The sequence below is a fragment of the Chlamydotis macqueenii genome, chromosome 8 (assembly GCF_036417535.1).
Source record: "Chlamydotis macqueenii isolate bChlMac1 chromosome 8, bChlMac1.mat, whole genome shotgun sequence".
NCBI classification, from domain to species: domain Eukaryota; kingdom Metazoa; phylum Chordata; class Aves; order Otidiformes; family Otididae; genus Chlamydotis; species Chlamydotis macqueenii.
The window spans coordinates 30,424,907-30,444,756 of record NC_141563.1 but is presented as its reverse complement, the minus strand read 5'-3'; the positions used below and the strand labels follow the sequence as shown (position 1 = coordinate 30,444,756).

General features: G+C 38.4%; 1 protein-coding gene across 1 annotated transcript in view; it reads left to right on the top strand.

Moving 5' to 3' along the window:
* Nucleotides 1-19,850, top strand: part of AGBL4 (AGBL carboxypeptidase 4) — a 914,318-nt gene that overhangs the window by 335,296 nt on the left and 559,172 nt on the right. Inside the window, exon 5 of the mRNA XM_086754116.1 lies at nucleotides 16,687-16,903. Coding sequence (XP_086610242.1) covers nucleotides 16,687-16,903 — 217 coding nt within the window. The remainder of the gene's footprint in view (nucleotides 1-16,686; nucleotides 16,904-19,850) is intronic.

The window sequence follows — 19,850 nt, the reverse complement described above, 5'->3', positions numbered from 1 at the left end:
AAAGTAGGTTTCAAAATAACATATGGCAATTAAATTACCGCTTTCTTTGTAAATTTGCATGTCTGTCAGAAATAAGCTCTTATGAGGATTTTGAAATTGCCTTTTCTTTTTAATGTTTGCTGTTCTGAGGGAAAAAAAAATATTTTATTCACCTAAATACAGGTTTTCCAAAGTATAGTAAGATCCATCTCTTAGAGATGTTTGTCAGGATTTTCTCCAGCCTTACTATCCCTATCTGGCTGTCTGTCCACAGAGTAACTGGACTGGTAAGTGTGCTGCTTGGGTAAAAGAGCTGGGCTGTTATCCCAGAAGGGAGCTTCCTTCATCTTCCACTGTTGCCAACTTCCATTATGCCAATGTAACTTCCCTTGAAAGAACATTCTGCTGATATCTGTAGGATCCTCTCACACAGTGGTTTGTTCTGTTCATTTCTGTGATGTGAGGCAAGAAGAGGAACACAGAGAAGAGTAGACAGAAATTAGCATCCCCTCTTTCTCATCATGCAGTTGGATTATCGGAGCAAGGTAGAATTCACCTGCATCTCTAATCATTGTGTGGTTCTAGGATTCATTTGTTTCTGTCCGTGATTTTTTTTTTAAGCAGAAGGTGAACATATGGTCCAAACTCCCTCACTTGTTCAGAGAAGAATGGCAAAGCAGAAAATCTGAACTGCTTCAAGTCAAAGCCTTTCATAAATTAAGGTTTTTATATTCTACTTCTCCTCTGGCTGGCATAGCATTTTCCTTTCTGTATATTGTTTTGGTGTGTTTAGTGGCTACATGTGAGAGTGGTGACATTTATATAAAGTGAATCTATTAAATTCTTTATAATGAATAGCATGTAACTGTAAAACATATACAGTTTTCTCATTTTGCCCTCCTCTGGGAGACTACGACAACATTTTGGCAAGTGGGAGTAAACAGCTTTGTGTTGGCATGCAGTAAATTAAACTCAGTAATTAAAATCAATAGCAAAACACTAGCTAGGCAGAAAGGTCATATAACACAACAGAAAACTGTTGGGTAGCATATTGCAGGAAATCAAAATAAATTTCTGAACTTTTCATTATTCTTTACATGCCTGAAACTGGTCTTAAAAGGCTTGTGAGATACAGCAAGGTATTGATAGAGACAGGATCATTCTCTGAGACGGAATAAAAATATTTAAATGCTAATATATGAGTATTTGCAGGGTACAAGGCTGCCAGACACAGTGGAATATAAGAAAGAAGACTTCAATTTTACTACCATTGTATAAACTTTTGTTTATTTAGGTTGGCTCAGTGTATTACTTAGTAATGCCTGCAGGTACTGAAGACAGGTATGCCAGTTACCCATCCCTGTCAGTACAAGTGTCAATTATAATTTTTTCATTAATGTTTTCCTGGTCAGCTGGCTCCACAGTAATGTTCTGCCTTCAAGGGGAAAAGAAGTGCAGGGACGATTTGTGAGGCGTTTCAAGTACTCCTCTTGCAGCTCTGTAGGAAAAAGTGAAAGACAAAATCTTCATATCAAACCAGCAATAGTCCCAAAGTGAATAATGACTGAGGAACGTGTCCTAACAATTTAGGGGATATGGCAAGTTTTAAGCTACACGTAAGGTCTTTACCTGATTGTGAGGCTGGGGTAAATATGTAACATTTCTTATTTTAGGATGCTATTCTTCATGGCTTCCAAAAGGAAGTCTGTGGTAGGTTTTTGCTTTGTTTGCTGATGAAATATGTTATGGTGGTGGAAGGAGGTGGGAGGAAATCATGAGACATGTCTCTAAGAAAAGTGGAGGAGTAAGATGAGTTGTTCAGAAGCGTTTGCTTGGGAGAGACTGAAAAGGAATCAAAGGTATAGCTGACCTGTTACAGCTATGCTCAGTCATGAAATGGAAGTGGATTAAAGGTAATATATTTCATAAAATGAACTGACTGAGTTGGGTAAAGCAGAAAGTTTTGAGGCCCATGAGCTCTTCTGACTGGACTTGTTTGCTTTTTCCAGCTCAATCTGTTGTTCTAAAAGGCAATGTTACTCTGCCTTTCTTATCTCTCTTGAGTTTGCCAGCTCCATTAGTGATCGCTCGGGGAACTGTCAGAGAGAAGAGATCTTGTGTCATCATTCAGGAGGTATGAAATTTTCTGTTTATAAGCCTTTCCTTAGGTCTTCATTTTTTCCTCCTACACAGTTTTGAGGGGCTTACACTGTGCAAATCCTGGGACACTGTGGCTCTACCAGCCCTCAGCTGATCAGTGGTTTTTGTGGGGTAAATGGTGAGTTACAGTGCATTTATCTGACAAATCAGAGCCTTCAGCTAGTCAGGCACTGGACAGATAGTTGTGAAACAAAAGCACTGTGTTATTGTTGGTTTGTGCTTTTCCTGAGGTCATTTAATTTCCCTTCCAATGTTCGTAATTTCGATTTAAACCAATACTTTTTTGAGTTTTTTCCTGCATCCATTTGTATTGTCTGTTTTGAATTTAATCCTAGTAATTTTAAAATAATCACAGTGATAGGCAGTTTTTGTACTGGCTGTCTGCGAGATAGCCGTGTCTTGTCATTTAAAGCCATACTGTATTCTAATAAATGAGCGCTAGAAACTGCTTGAGAGCAGCAACTGTGCAAACTGATCTGTGATTTAAAGTTGTGTTCAGATTTGGTTTGCCTGAGTTATGAGAATGGCTTGGCCTTTTACCCCATTCCCTTGAGAATATGTGTCCACATCCTACAGTCAGCATGGGACAAACACAAACCAGGCACTCTTATCTCCTGCTGGGAGAGTCCGGGGTCTGGAGAGCAGGAATACTGCAGGTTCAAATTATCTGCATTAGCATTACTGAGTATGGAACATGTATTATATCCGGCTGTAAATGGCTTAACTGGCCAGGCCTCATGGTTAATTAACATCAAGTTTAATATTTCTGAGACAGAGATTCAGAAAACAATATGACTATGAGCAGTTGAAAATACTATAATACTTGACATTTATTATATTTTTTTCCCAGTTCTAATCAAGGCAAATATATTTAAAGAGCTTTTGTCTACATTTTCATTTTTAGAGGTGTAGGACTTAAAATAGTATAAATATGTGTTTTCATATGTATAAATAGTGTATGGAAATAGATATAAATAATTTTTGTTCTTCTGTTTTCATATATTTTAATGTAGTATGTAAGCTTCCTTTTTAAAGTTAGCTCTTATCTTTTAAGACCTTTCAGTCTGTGTTTTTTCCCGTGCTTGAATTTTTATAGTCATTAATGGAATAGGAAATGGCATCTACCTTCCTGTCTGTGCATGCTTAACCCTAATTTATGAATCCTATTTAAAACTGCGGTTCGCATTCAGCAGGACTGTGCATCTGCTTAAAGCTCAGCTAATGTACAACTGTAGGCAAAATGAGATTGATGCAAAGTCTTCTACAAGCATTTCAAACCGTTCTTTAACAGTATGCTAAGTAATAGCTCGATGTAATTTTTTTAATTAAGTGCATGTGTATGTATATCAAATTTTCTCTATATTACCATGAAAATACCTTAGCTTTTATCTTACTTCAGTACTACATGGCTAAATTTCCTAAAATGCTAGCCATAATAGCTAACACACATGTGTATGTATATATAACACCTCAGAACGTTCTTGTCCCATTTAAAGACCAGAGGGCAGTGTCTGATACATGGTATAGCCTGAAAAAGCAACGGATATGAAATTGTGACTCCTGCTTGAAAGCCTTTAAATATTTAAGGTTATTACAACGTACATTTTCATCATTTGTGTCTTTAACTCGATAGCTGTACACATTATATGTCTACTACTCTTGCAAACAAGAGTGTATTGACAAATGTCCTGTCATTATTCTGGAAATACACAATATATAGAACATTTTCAAGACAATTTGCTTGTAAAACTTTTTGTATCCCATACATTGCTTTCTCTTATTTGCACCTGCCTTTTTATTTATCTAAGTGTAAATATTACTGCTCCTTGACACTATTCAGAAGATTTTTAGATGCTTTATTTCAAAACCTCAGCCTTATTGCAATATAGACTCTTATTTTTAACATGACTGCCAGTCCTACAAAGCTTTATTTGTCTAAAATGGAAGTTAGTATTTGGGGCAAACATACAGAAATGTGAAACAGATGAGTTCCTGAGACACATGTAAAATAATCCTCTGGAAATCTTACCTCAAATAAAAGTAAAATGTCATGACAGTCCTACTGGCTTCTCTGTAGGGTAATGCTTTGTATGCAAGGCGGTATAACCTGCTGATGGTGATAACAGAGGAAAAGCCTGAAACAAACCAAGGAGCATTGCTGCTACCTACTAATATTTTGTTTGCAAAACAGAAAAACAAAGCTGATGGAATTTATATTATTTTGTTTTACATAGAGTTTTCACTGAAGCCTTCTATGTATCTTGATATTTAAATTACATTTTAGAGTTGTTTGTGCTTATCAGTGCAAGAAATATTGAGAAACAGAGAAGGCTGTCCCAACATCATTGAATCTTTTCTGTACTTCCTTTTCTTATTTTTGTCATTAGAGCCTGTGACCTAACACACTTTTTTAGGGTTTAGTCTGCCCACTTTTTCCCATCTGAAATCTTACAGCATCACACTTATTCCACAGTGTTAGGAATATGTGATTATGGGCCTGGACTAGCAACTAGTGAAGCATCTGCTTAGATAATATCATTGATTAGGCTCTGGAAATGCAAACATTTGAATAGTGATTTTAAGACTAACCTCTCTGGAGCCTTACAGTGTCTGTCTAGAAATCATTGAAGGCATAGTTTTTGCAAGTGCATATGTATCACCTGGAGCTCAAACTAGCTGCTATAAATCTCCATACCTCTTTCCAGAGTATGCTGAAGATTTGGCTCAGAGGATCTTTGAGGAGCAAAGAAGGGGAAAGGTCTTCTATTGTTTAAACTGATTACATTTCCTGAGAGTACAGAAAAAAATACTTTTGTGGGCAAGATGTAAAGTTCTGCATTGCATTAGTGATCAGTGACGTGTACATAGTGACTCACATTGCATTTACAGTTCATACCATATTCACGGTGTACCAGCCTCCTTGCTGACCTGTGAGCTGTGTGTACATTCTCTCACCATGTTTTATAACAACCTAAAGGGGAAGGAAAGTGTCTAGAACTTTGTCATTACCTTTAGCAGGAAGAGAATGTGAGGAGTCTTTCGAGGCTAAATAAAACTTGGCGTAATATAACAAAATGTATCCTACATTTCCCTTCCTCTCACCATCACGTCTGGTTACATTGCAGAAGAGGGTAAAGGAGGTAACGTTCCTGTAGTCTAAACAAGCTCAGTGAAATGGGACAGTACTTTAAAATATGCATAAGGATTTCAGTTGCTCCATTTTGTGACACTGACTGTTCAGGTAGAGAAAAAAAAAACAACAAACCACAGACTTTTCCTAAAATGAATATTTTTTAAAAGGGCTATCAAGAAAAATGATGCTGGAACTATTATTGTGAAAAATTGGAGTGGCCTGGTTGATATCATGCATACAGTTTGGAAAAACAAGATTAGTGCAACACATACCATTTTTCATTTTCTCCTGTCTTTAACAGCACCAACCATTGCAGCATCTCATTTATTTAACTTTGTGTTTAGGATGAGAAATCCCATGTGTGTACAATTGCTTCTGGCTGCCTGGTCCCTCTGCTCATAGCTTTTTCCCTCTGCTTGCATGTTTCCGTGGGTACTGTAAATAGGAAATGACCAAGAGGGCAGGATACTTAGTCTCTTCTTAGATCAATACTATTCTGTGGGTCAGCAACTAGAAATGTTTGAAAAGAAAGGAGGGGGGAGTTGTGTTTTATTTTCCCCTATAGGCTGAGGCCAACACCTTTGTGTTGGGCTTGTCTCTATTACCTTAGGAAAGAAGCTTGTGTAGGTTATTTCTGAAGCAGTATCAGCCGGCAAAAAGAACAATGTGAATAAGATAGCGAATAAATTAACTAACAAGAAAATCTTAGATTTTTTTTTTTTCTCCTCATTAAAATAAGAATTTTACTACCTAGGTGGCCAACTACATGTTTTCTTCTTGGAGCTGGGTTCAGTGGGGAGAGGGATCAAGATCAGCATGTGTTGGAGTTGGGGGGCCAGGGTGTATGCAATGCTGTAGCTCTTGGTCTGCGAGCCAGAATGTTGAAGTCCTGTTGCACATGAGCATTCACTTTCATCTTTTGAGAGACGAGCTTGCCATATTTGTTGTTCCCCTTTTAGCTAAGAAACCTGAGACTTTTCTTTCCAGGCTTCCGTCTTTTTCCCCTCTCTGTGTTTAATACGATAGCTCTGAGTGCTGTCTCTGAAAGGGATAAATGAAGGACACAAAAGGCAGGTCTGCACAGCACAATGCAAGTTTATCCCTGGAAATGCAGTGTTGCCATTGCTAACAACAGGCCACATGCTGGTATGGGGAGTAAATGGGAGACCTACAGACTTCCCCTGTAGCAGGAGAAATGCCAGCATGCGACGCTGTCAAGAACAGGGCGATGTTATAAAGTAGATTTTTAACAGAGGAAGGTGGTAGGAGGGAATATGAAGGAGCTTATGGAACAGAACAGAGAATAAAACTTGTCTATGTGCAAGATGTGTAGCCTGAGGAAAAAATAAAAAGTTTGCAATGCTGAATTTAAATTATTTGCCCTGACATTGTCACATATTGTACATGTTTTAAAATTATGTGCTTTTATGCAAAGAAATCAGGTGGTTCTACATCATAAATCAGTCTTTATAGCAAACAAGGTTTTGAAGGTACCTATCTTAGACCTGCTCTTTTCTGGGAATAAAGATGAGGCACTATCAGAGATTGAGAAGATGGGGCAAATGGATTAATTAAAAAGCCGTAAATCATCAGCCCCACATGATTTATGTATAAAAGAATTCTGAAGAAGCTTACGAATGAATTAGCTGAACTGCTAACAAAGATATGCACTCTCATTAAAACCAAGCTCTATTCCAGAGGGTTGGTAAGTATCTGGGGTTTCTCCTATATTTAGACCAGTAAGCATTACATCTGCACATTGCGAATGGTCGAAACACGAATTTAAAAGGGAATAATAAAACACCTGGAATATTCGTGATGTGAGAGACTTTAATGAGAGCAGCTTCAGCAAAGAAAAATCATGTCTCACTACATCGGTTAGAACTCTGTAAATGTGCCCATGAGGTGAAATAGGAATGGCCATATTGGGTCAGACCAAAAGTCCCTCTAGCCCAGCACTCTGTCTCTGACAATGCCCGGTTACAGCCATGCAGGAAAAAGGGGAGAATAAAAAGGATAAGATAACCCTCTTTCCCTGGACTTGATTGACAGCAACGCAGGCCAGGTTTGAATTTAAGGGGGTCACTGCAAACATGCTGACATCATCCCTCTCCCAGAAACCAGTCCTGAGCTTACTGATGCTCAGAGAGAGAATTTTCCCCACTCACAAAAAAGGAATTTGATGGTAAAATAAGTAATGTTTTTATAAAAGAGCGAAAAGAGAAGTCTGACATGCTAGATGCTCAGAGTTACAATAACCAGTTCCTGAGGTATAGTTGTAGCATTAGTCTTTTCATCTAGCAAGGCCACTAGGTTGTTTTCACCTACTTTCATTCACAGTTTGAGATTAGTCAGTATCGCCGGGTAGCGAAGCCACACTGAGGCTGTGCTGACCTGATGTGATGCATTTTTGTTAGCTACTCTTCACTCCTCCAGCCATACGTTTCCCTGCTAGTCACACACAGGGCTTCTGCTAGCCACAACTTCGGGTGCTCTGCAGTCTGGGTGCTCTCACCCACCGTTTCCATTAGCTCCCACCCCTCTGCTTACAGGCTTTGTTGTTTCAGCCGTTGGGAGAGTAAGCACGGTGCTGAGATCCAGGCCCAGGCTCTCGTTTCATATGAGAGGCTTAAGCAGCTTCTGGTACTCACACACCTTGCAAAAGGCTTTAACTAATTTTTTTTTTTCACTTTTTTTTTTTTTTTTAAATGTGTGACCTTTGTATTTTGATGGTAAATGCTCTTGTGGATTGTCTCTCTCGGACAGAGTTAGTTGGCCTAGACTTCCCTACATTTTTTCCACAAGATGAAGTAACTCGCTTTGTAACTAAAATGTCCTTCAAAAATATAATTGCCCAAGGGAGGTGTTTCTTGCTTGCCCACCAGTCTTTTCTGTTTATCTCCCTTCGATTCCATCAGATGCCAAGGTGCCCTCTCCTCTTGGGAATTCCTGGGAATGTTTCCTCACCTTTAGGTTTCAGCTACCAGACTTCTGAGGCAAGCTGCCTGACATAATGTATTTTGACTTTTTAAAAGCCTGTGACAAAGTCTGTCACAAGACACTGCTCCAACGGCTAAGTAGTCACATATGGTGACAGGGCAAGTATCATCATAGATCAAAAACCGGCAAGGAAACAAAAAGGCAAAGGGCTAAGTGGTCAGTTTTCATCACAGTGAAAGGCTAGCAGCTGTGTTCCTTAAAATTACCTATCAGGGCATATGCTAAATATATTTACTAATGATCTGGGGAGAGAGGTGAAGGATTAGGTGGTAACACTTAAAAATGATGTAATTACTTAAGTAATTTAAGCTTGTAGCACACTGTTAGAAACTTCTGAGTGGTCTAAACAAGTAACTCAGATGGATAAAGAAGGTTCAGTTCTGATAAATGAGAAGTTAATATGTGGAGGAAACCACACAAAAATCTTATCCTCTAACTGAAGGGAAAAAAACCTGAGCATTGCTGTTGGCAGTTCCATAACAGAAGCTGTTTGAGATGCTGTTATGGTGGAAAAAGTGAACAAGGTGCTAGAAGGCGTAAGAAATGGGACATTAAAAATGAATTACTGAACTCAGTCTTCGTTGCATGGAGACAGAGGATAGGATAAAGCATGATATTATGGGTAAGTTTGCCCAGCTAACAAAGCCTGATCCATGATGACAATTTCCTGTTTTCTTTTGTCTTTATTCTACTCATACATCATCTACTATCAGAGATGCTCTGATCTTTATCAGGAATAATATACTTTGGGAAAGCTAAGGCTTTCAGAAGGTTTCAGATCTTACTAAGGCCAGGCCACTATCAACCAAGCTACAATTGGTAAAATCTATTTCATATCCATTCTCCTTCCTTTGGTAGTTAGTTAAATTTCACATTAAAATGACATAAATTAACAATCTCAACTTTGTATTTAGACTGTGAAATCGTCAACATTTTAAACATGGATTTCAGAATTCAGATGTTACTGAAATACTTCCTCAAGTTGGGGCTCTTTTGAGACTTATAAATTATTCTTGCATAGAGGAGAAGTCACTAGAGACTAACCTAAATGAAGTTAACATAGATTTTAAAAATTATTCTTGCAGAAGAACAGGGAGTGGTGGGAATAGATGAACAGATGGGAAGGGGAGAAGAGGCGAGTGAAGAAAAGGCTAATTAGGTAATTGAGGCTAAGAGGCTATTAGAGCTGACCCAGTGGTCTACTGGTAGTGCGGTTCAGGGACTTGAATTTGGGATTGAGGTTGGTCCCTCATTCCCAGGCCAACACATTCTCCAAACATTGCAAGGACTCAGTTTTATAGCTTGTATCATCTGTTAAGTATATGTTTCCCAGTCAACATAATCTGACATACAATCCCTCCAGATTATAGTGGAGATATGAAAGAATAACGGTGTAGAATGCTGAATTTGCCCATGAAGACACTAAAATACTATGTTAATGAAATTCTTTGGAATTCCCTTGAACTGGCTGTCAGGGAGAAATCTGATTGAAATAAAGATATTTTGAAGAGATTCTGAATAGGAATAAACTATTTCTCATGGAGCAGCCTTTCCTAAAATTTGTCCAGTACATGATTCCCTCAAGCATTTCCCACCCCCCCCCGCCCCCCCACCAGATAGTAGATAAGGGGAAATTCCTAAAAGGTCGTTTATTCTAAGTCATTCCAACACTTTATTTCTGGCCTGTTTGTAGCCAGTATGCTAGTGGTGTGCCAGTCTGGTTTCCTTCCTTCAGCCTCCTAACTTATCTTCCTGTCTGATTCAGTCAGTGATATGCTTTCTTCTGGTTTTTATATGCTTATTTTTTTCCCTGATGTTGGTGTATTCAAACTGTCTTCTGAAGTTGTTGGTAGACTTGTTCTTTTATGGCCAGAGAGTCTGGTACAGGTCAAAGCTAGGACAAGCACTGCTATATGGTTTTCAGATTTATATGCTGTGGTGGAGTGTTTCTTGTCCTCACCTTTTTCCAGTACAACATTATTAATGATGACTTAATTCTTTCAATCTCTCCACTTCTTTAACAGTATTTGTGACTACTCTTTCTCAATTACTTCCACAAAAACTGGTTTTTCTTTTTTTTTTTTTTTTTGGACCCTGTGTTTAGGTCCACCCGCCCCCCCCCCCCCCCCCCCCGCAGTAACTGCATTTTAGAACAGAAATGCTGGCTCCTGCATCCTTCTCTTGCAGTGATCCTCCTCTTTAGAGTATCACAACGCCTGTATGGCTAACTTTACTATTTTCTTTTCTTGTTTTAGTATTTTTGTGGAAAGTCAGCTTTTCTCCCTTTGTTTCTTCCTTCCTTTATAAGCACTGCATGGCGATGTTGGTATTGAAGCAACACATGGATGGAACACCTGTGGTCAGTAGGCAAATCATATTTCAACAGCAGAAAAAACCCAGCACCATTCATTATCCCTGCAGCTTAAAAGAGAGTTTCTGTAGAATAATTGCAGTATTGGAACTGCTGCTTCAGAGGAAAGTCACTGCAGTACAAGCTTTAGCAACTGGACGGAATAAACAAAAGATGGAGAAGGGAGTGTAGCTTTGGTTGTAATGGGAGGCAGAAAAGAAGGAAAATCAGCTGCTTATCCACTGGAAACTCCACTTCTACTTGCTACTGGCAAAAGATTTTGAATTTTGCTACCAGCTGACAGCTCTTCTAAAACATATTAAAATGTTTTGTCAAAAGAGGGCATTGTGCCAAATCTGGACATGCATGAACATGTTTTATATTTATGGGAGACAGAAAAATGAGTGATGGACAACACCGAAGGAAAACTTCTCCCACAAAATTGTATTGAGGTTTGGAGAACCTGACACAACAGTTCTCCATTTGTGGGATGCAATGTTGCCCTGTCTTATATGAAGCTGTCTAAAAAGTCATTCAGCCATTTAAAACAGTATTTATTGCCAATTTATAATTTAGCAGCCCTCCCCTTCGTAATTCTGGTGAATAGAAGCATGATGATTTCATATCTGCCAGCAGAACCCAGGGACAGCTTTTCAGCGTTGCTCTAGATCTCATAATCATGATCTGCTAGTAGGGATCCTTCCATGCTGCTTCACTGTGCTTTCTACATGGTACACCCTTTCCTCAGCATTTCTTGTCACTTTTAGGAATAATGACTTCTACTGATTCTCTCTGATTTTAGGCAGAATGGTTTAATTATATTTTTGTTACTGTTATTATCATAGGATCTAGAAGACTGGCTCGTGGGCAAGGACCACATTTCTGTAAGGAATTTTGCAAACACAGGACTTTAACCTTTGAAAGCTTAATCTCTAGGTTTTCCGATTTTCATGAAAGCCATTGAATTACACAATATTTTGATTTTTGTACCTAAGAAGAAGAAACCAAGTATTAGTAGAGGTGGAAAACCTTGAAGTACATAGTAGACTGTTAAAAATGAGAAAAATATTTGGAGAACATTCTAATACATATCAGCAAGAATAAAAGCAGGACTTATTTTGCAGTGTCTTGAAACTGAGTTAGCTGTGCCAGAACTTGTTCAGTTGTCTGTAAAAAATATTTAACACCATCTGACATATTCACTGTCACTCCATGCTCTGTGAATCAAGTATAAAATTATGTGCAAGAAAAAACCCTACAAACTTATTTTGTCACAAGTAAGCTAGGAATTTTGAAGATGGTCAGCTCCACTTGTCAACAAGAATAAGCAAGAAGAAGAATAATGGCTTAGACTAACAGAGAAACAAGTCAGTACGGCCTTCAATTTGAAAGGGCTGTCTCCTAGAGTTTGCAGTGCAAGATTTACATCCTTATATTTTCTACAGAGTTTGTTGGATTTCTTGCAGTTAACAAATGTGAACACTTAGAAGGAGTAGCTAGATCTAGTATTTTGGGTAGTGTCAATAAATACCTGAAGGTTATTTTCCAAAGTTGAATTGGAATCAAGTTTTGTGCTTCAAATGTCTTTAAAATTTAGGCTTAATTTCCTCTACAATTGTCACTCAGGCTCATCTCTTTGAATTACATACGCAAGCTTGGAAATTTGTGAAATTGTTAAGTTGTACCCCTCCAACTGCAAATTGATGGCAATTGAAAATGATCACCACAGTGTGTCACCACAGCTAACACTACATTGCAATCAGATTCACTTGAGCATTTCTCTACAAGTCAGATCACTTAATTTTTCCTTTGGCCATTGATCTTTTACAGCACCTGCAGCTTTTTGTTTTTCCTCCAAAGATCATCTTTCTACTTTGAAGTCTACTGACTGTGATGTGTCTAACCCAATCCTGTAGAGGCAAGGAACTGAATAATTAGTTCATGAGTGCCACACTCAAAGTGGTCCAAAGACTGTTTAGGCTGCTCATTAAAGTCATCAGGAATTTGGCTGGGCCAGAGCTCCCTGCTTTGGTCATGCAACAGGGAGGGGAAAGCGCTCCAAAGATTGTTATTTTCTAATTATTTGTGTTGTGGTACCACAAAAGGATTTGATTAGCACCCTTATGTGTTTAAAACTTAAAGAACAGATGCCACGCAGCAGCACCCCTGCCACCCTCCAGTGTGTTCCCCAAAGTCTTGATTAACTCCCAGTTTTCAAAGGGAAAGAAAGTAGCAGAGAAAAAAAAAAAAGTAGAATAGATAATAACATTTGCCTTTAAGATGAAAATTATGGCCAAGATAGAGTTGAAATAAGTAGGACAAAATTTTCAAAGCTCAGTTATGTGTAATACCCCTCCCTACCTATTGTAGTAGCAAAGAGTAAGTCCTGGGACCTCTGAGGCTATCAATTTTTTGAGACTGAATGAGGACTACAATTTATTTTTTTTTTTTTGTTTTGATCTTACTGCACGCTACCAAAACAAACTAAATGCCCTGACTCCAGACTGCGATGTAGCAAACATATAGGAACAGACAAGCACGTGTACATTCACAGTTGGAGTAACAAATCTGCTGGGCTGGCAGTGCTATCTTTTCAGGCAGGAGGAGAAGACACTCAAACCCTTTGACTATCACTGGACTATGAGTGTCAAAATAGAGATAGAATCTTGGTTTCTGTACTTCCTTCTTCCTCTGACAGACAGATTTTTTTCATTTATCTTTAAGATTAGGCTGTCTGAATTTGTTTCAAAATGATGTAAAATATCAAGCTTCATTTCTGTAAATGTATTTTCCTAAAAACAGGCTGGAAATTAGTTGCTTGCATGTTGTGCTCTCTGGCTGCGGTTGCAATTGGGGTGCTTCTCCTTTAAACAGCCATTGCGAAGCGCTGAAATCCAGGCAGTTGTGTATCAATTAGCAGGGTGCATTTCTTGGTGTGAGCTGCCTGGAAATGCAAAATGACAAATCTGAGCAGTAAGCTTTCTACCGTCATTTGACTTTCCTCCCTCTAACTACAAATCAGCTTCATTGTGACTTAGAGTGTAAGAAGTTGGTGCATTTCTGTAGATCCATGATAAGATATTTTTCTCCAGTAAGAAATGCAGTTAGACTCTGCGTGCTGAATGCGTCCCTGCCAGGCCCTAGATGCATTAGTATTCCACTGGCAGCTGCCTGTAGGTAGGAATATTGTTTTTGTCCATAACCAGAGGGAACAATCAGACTAAGCCGTTCCCCGGCTATAAACCAGCCAAAGTAATTGGGTTTAATTTTAATTTTTGTAATAGCTTTAAATTAATAGGAGCAGCTGCTGCCACAGTGTGTGGGTGTCCTTTTCCAGAAGGCTTAGAACAAAAAAGGGAAAGAGTAAACAATAGTGCATCTAGGACACAAAGGTTAATTCAAGAACTGAGCAATGTCTTTTCGTTATCAAAAACTCAGTTGGTGATATCTAGCACTGTGTCTCTTTTCTTTCCTTTTCTTTCCCCTTTTTTTTTCCCCCCTTTAATTCCCTGATAAGATCTCAATCTGATTAGGCTCCTGTGTGTAAAGATCTGTTGCTGGTATCTAAACACTAACTCTCTTTCTCTATATGACTCACAAATAGATTAGCAGTGACAAAGTGCTAGGAAAGATAAAAATAGATTAGCAGTGACAGGAGTACTATTATAATTATTTTTGGAAGATATGGTTTGAATTAAGAGTTTGGGCACTTTCTGCCCTGAGAGGGTGAATTTAAAGCTAGGAACTGAGGATGGTTTCTGCTGTTGTGTCAGACACCAGATAGTGAAATGTCAATACCAGATGTCCTAGACATCAAGATTAGCCATAATAGCCAAGTGCAGCCATAAAGTGATGTGTCAAAGTGGATAATAAAACAGATGCTTAGCTTCTATAATGAAGGGGAAAGGGAATGAAATATCAAAAGTGCCTTTAATACGTTAACAAAGTTGTCTTCAACTTGCTTAAAAGTAGAAAGTTATTGAACCAAGGAGAACTATGTGTCATTTAAACATTAACTATCAGCAGATGAATTTCAATTAGCATTAGGCTTTCTAAAATCCTGAATTTCCTCCTGTTGGTCTCATTTTACATGAAATTTTTATAGCATAAAGTGAGGCTTGTCCTTTATTATTTCTCCCATGCTAATTTGGAAACAAATAAAGTTCAACAACTCAGCAACATACTGTTTAAACTTGCATTACAGTTTGAGGACTGGGAGCTAGAAGACATTTACCCACTGCCATATCATCTGCTTGATTTGAGATCAAATGAGGGATGTCCTATAGTACTCCAGAGTAAGGGTGAATGATAGAAATATGTTAAGATACTGGAGAGAAACCTATCAGGTTAGGGTACTGCATGCAGACGGCTGGTGGCATTTTTCCCCTACTGATACTTAAAAAAAAAAAAAAAAAAGGAATTGTTTTTCTGTCCTTCACATTTGTGACTTAAAAATCATTTTCAAATCTCAGTGATAAGCAAGCACCGTATTTAACCAAAAATACTGAAGTAAATTCTTGAAGTCCTGACTGTTCAAGAATCTGGGCAGTAAAAGGGGCAAATAAATTCTTATTTCAAGTCTGATTAACTGCATCACTGGCTCTTTATTGTACTTTTTCAAGAACATCTCAATTCCTTTCTGTTTCTCTTTGTTGCTCCTGAGTCTTGCTGATCAGACTCCTTAGCTGCTGCTAATTGGTAAACACGTACTTCTGCATAATGAGAGAGTTTTGTCCTCTATTTCATATTAGCAGTGAAAGGCCAAAACTGATGCTCTGCAGTAGACCAGCTTCTCGGAACTATTACAAAGAGGCACATTACTACTGCTACGTCTGTAAATCTTGTTAAGTTTTTCCTGACCGTGATCCTAGTTTAGCTGAGATCTGCTCCAGTCATTAGATGAGACCTGTTTATAATGTGTAATTGAATCAGTTAGAGGCTGCAGGACCATAGTGTTTTGTTGCCAAACATGACTGGTAAGTTAGTTACATCAAATTACAAGTGTATGGCATGACTAGAGAATCTCCTGTCTAAATAAAGCTAGAAAATCCATCTAGAAAATGAAGAAAGAGTGCAAATAGAAATGTTGAACATCTATTGTCCATGGAACAACTGTCTGACCCATCTCTGAAATGTTACTCGTTTCTGTTGTGAAATAACAGCGTAATTGAAGTTGGGTGAAAGAAGCCAGGCAGACATTTTTTATTCCTTGAACAGATACCAGCCTGATAACAGTGACATAAATGTCTCTATTATGATTATTTACCATCATGTATATTCAGTTTTATCTTGTCAATACTATAAGTCAGAACTCTTGAGGAGGGCAGCAATCTAATTTGGAACAGGACCAAATCCCCTTTTCTCCTTTGCTTTCTAATTTAGGACCAGGTTATTTTCCATACCTGAAGTTTTTTTGTTTAAGTTTGGAGGTTTCTTTTTTAACCTCAGGAATTTATCTTTTCCTCCATTTATTGGGTATGTGTTGCTATATCCCTTGACTATTAAGGATAATAAAAATATAAAGATGTCCTGAATTTTGGTAACAGATCTGTCAGTGTTGCCTTTTACTGACATTCCTTCATGAATTACGCCTCACCTCTGTGCTGTAGGCCTGTATGAAGGATGTAGCCATACTCCAGCCAGAGGTTTGGCTGAAGCCTGTGTAGTGGTATGAGATTGTACCATCTTGACGGTGAAGTAGAGGATAGCTCAACTGCCTGTGCATCCTTTTTGCTTCTTGGGAGTAGGTTTTTCCGGATGTGTGATGCTCCCACCATAGGCTCTCCCTTGCTATGGTGACTCTGCCAGCCTGGGCACCTGCAGAGAGCTGCAGTCCCTGTGGCGACGGGCGCACCACTACAGTAGCTCTGCCATGCGTGTGTCCCTGGCGTTGGAGGTTGTCTCCATGAGTGCTCCGCAGGCTCTGGGATCTGCTCACCAGCTCCTGAGCTGTTCAAGCTGCTACATTTAATTATCCTTTAGAGGAAATTTGAATTTCACATAGCATTTTTGTACAGATTTCTTATATCAATGTATATATATGTTGGTTTTCTTTTTTTTTTAGGCAAAGAATACCTTCTAAAAATGTGTACTACTATCGCTGCCCAGACCACAGGAAGAACTACGTCATGTCATTTGCTTTTTGTTTTGACCGTGAGGATGACACTTATCAATTTGCTTACTGCTACCCTTACACCTATACTCGCCTTCAGCACTATCTTGACAACCTAGAAAGGAGGAACATGGACTACTTTTGCAGAGAATCACTAGGACTTAGCGTGGTAAGTAAAGGCACGCTTGCCAACCAGCAGGCTTCATTATGAATGTCTACCCTTAAATGCTTGTAAAGTATAATTCATCATCCCTGCTAAAGTACACACACACACATATTTGTTTTACTGCTGTCAATAACACATGAGGTACCGTACGTGCATGGTGAAATATAGACAAATGCTAATTTAATTTCACATAAAATATTTCCTTTGCGATATGCAAGGCAATGCTAAATTCCCGTGTAGGATCAACTCACCTCTGAAGACAATAAAGGATAAAACTGAAACAGCTTTATTGAAGAAATGTGATTTTTAGAGTACTCTGTCCATTTGTCTTTCTGGAAGAGCTTTTCTGTTTAGAAGGAAATATGTGTCTTTGGAACTGGAATATAGCTTTTCTTGGTAAAATAATGCAAACCGTACACAAACTACCTATTTTATTTATTGTTAAAATGTCTGCTTTGATGATTTGAAATTAAGAGATGTTTGGTAGTCTTAGTATAGATCCTAGTGGCTACATGAAAATGAAATGTGGTAGTTCTTCTGGTGCAGGAAGGAGGGTTAATGGTAAGGCTGAACTTCTGCTCACTTTGCTATAACCTTTCTCTGAAATGTTGCCTGTCCTGAGTATTTGGTAAGCATGACTCAGCCACTCCCATATCACCTCAGAAATCATCAGATTAAAAAATAATAGCTCATATCTTGGGTTGGTTTTTTTTTTTTTACCTTTGTGTTCTCAGACTTTATAGTGCACTTGTCCTATATCCTTAATCTTTTCTCTGAGATTTGATTTGGTCTAAACTTGGTGTGTGTATGTCAGAAAAAGAAAGCTGCGATTCCTACGAAGGCTGCTGATCTCAGTTGGGGCTTTAAAAAGAATCCCAGCATATATCGTGAAAATCAGAATGAAATAATATGTATAGGCTGCACTGGAATAAATAAAAGGCTTTCAGAATTAGAGTAGGCCATTGAGATCCCTATGGTGCCATAAAACTTGGAGGAAAAATTAACTTATGGAGAAGAGTAAAAACAGAATTAACAAAGGAAAGCGGTTTTTAACCCTTTTGTCAGTTAAGTACCGTTCTTGTTCTAAAAATTACTATTACATGTCCCTGAACTGGTATTAATTATTAATCGTTCCAATTAGAGGGACAAACAACTATAAGGGAAAAGGATATTAAAAAAACCAGAAAAGTAAAATCTTCAGAGGGTGGGAGGAAGGAGCACTATCATTTTAATGTGTGTGGGGTTTTAATTATTAATCTTAGAGGACAGAGATGTCATTAATTCTATAATGAAACTGAATTTGTTTCCTTTCACTCTGAAAATAGTGTATAAACAGTCAAATTTGCATATTCATCAAAATCCTGATCTGACTGATTAAAACACTGAGATAGAAGGATTTGTCTTTTATCTTCATTTTGACAGATAGAGCTATACTCCTAAATCTTTTTAACATTGTGCTACCAGTAGCTGCTAAATATTATTTTTCGTGTTTCAGCAAACTAAACAAACAGATGCCATTCAAAACGTGGCAGGAAATGTGCTGTGTGTAAGTCCTGATTTTATATCTATACCTACACACACAGTATGTTTTGCAGAAATTGATATGGTAACATTCTGCAGCTCACCATGCTGATCTGTATAAGAAGCTTCTGAATCAGGCTCACGCTGTAATCTTTGTAAGTAACATTAGAATCTCAGAGCATTTCTGGCTTTTCTCCACACACAACTGTCCTAGAACAGCTTGGTAATTTAATGTCTTTGCTGAGCTTGAATAGACAATTTCCATAAGTTCTCTGCGAGTTAAATATTTTAACATAGGGCTTTGTTGCTATCATACATCTTTAAATGGTGAAAAACAGGATCCTTCAGTCTTCACTGCACAGCGCTTCATCAAAGCAGAAGCTGGCTGTACTTTAGAGAATTGCGTGCCATATAGGATAGATTTAGAGCTAAGAAAGTGAGCGCCGTCCCTGCTCTGGCCCCTTATGTAAGATAAGAGGAATGAGATTGGCATAAAGAGGCCCTTAAAAGCTCTATTCCTGGCGAAGGGACGATACCCCTGGTAGCACATGGTGAAAGGTAACTTAACGACGCCGTCTGAGGACAAACTCTGAAGTGCTCGTGCTGGGCACGGTGCTGAAGCAGGGTAGCATGTGAGGGGAAGGCTGCAGCATATCTGTCCCGCTGCCTTGTAGCCACTGATTACCGTCCGGGTCGTTCCAGGGGAATTTTACAGCTCCCTGCAGCAGCCTGTGATTGTGAGGATGGAGAATGGTTTGAAACAATTTTGCTTCTCCTGGATTATGAGGTTGTGAACTGTGCCTCTTGGAGACAACAGAATCTTGCTGCAGACCTATGTTTTGGGTTTTTTTTAATTTTTCTTTATTGTGGAACAGTAAAATGCAAGTCACAAGAAAACATGCTTAGATGATTACTCCTGAAGGCTTTCTGAGTGCACATTTTGCTGCATGTAATGTTTTCAAGGCAATCTAATTTCTAATCTAATTTTATATTTTCTCAAAAGAAAGCACTATGCTTCCATTAACTCCTTAAATACTTTCACTAATTCTATGAAAATTGAAATTGAAATAGCAGTATGGGACATGTAATTGTCATTAGGATGCAGAAATGGCAAAGTGGGTCAGAGCCAAATGGCAAAGATTCCCATTGCCAATGTGAACGGGTAACTTACTTGTTCTATTTCTGACCTTTTAATGTTTATATTCTTTACTTCAGAGAGCTATGCCACATTCTAGATGTGCTAAATGGTCTCAAAAATAGTCTCTCCTGCAGGATAGCTGCGATGGTCACCCAGGTATCATTTAAACTGCCATTTTCATTCTGCCATTGTTGCCCTTAGGTAACTTCAGGCTTTCTACGGTTTGTCCCAACAGATCATGAGTTCAAAATCTGTGATCATTTTTAAAAATTGTTAAATTATTTTTTTTGC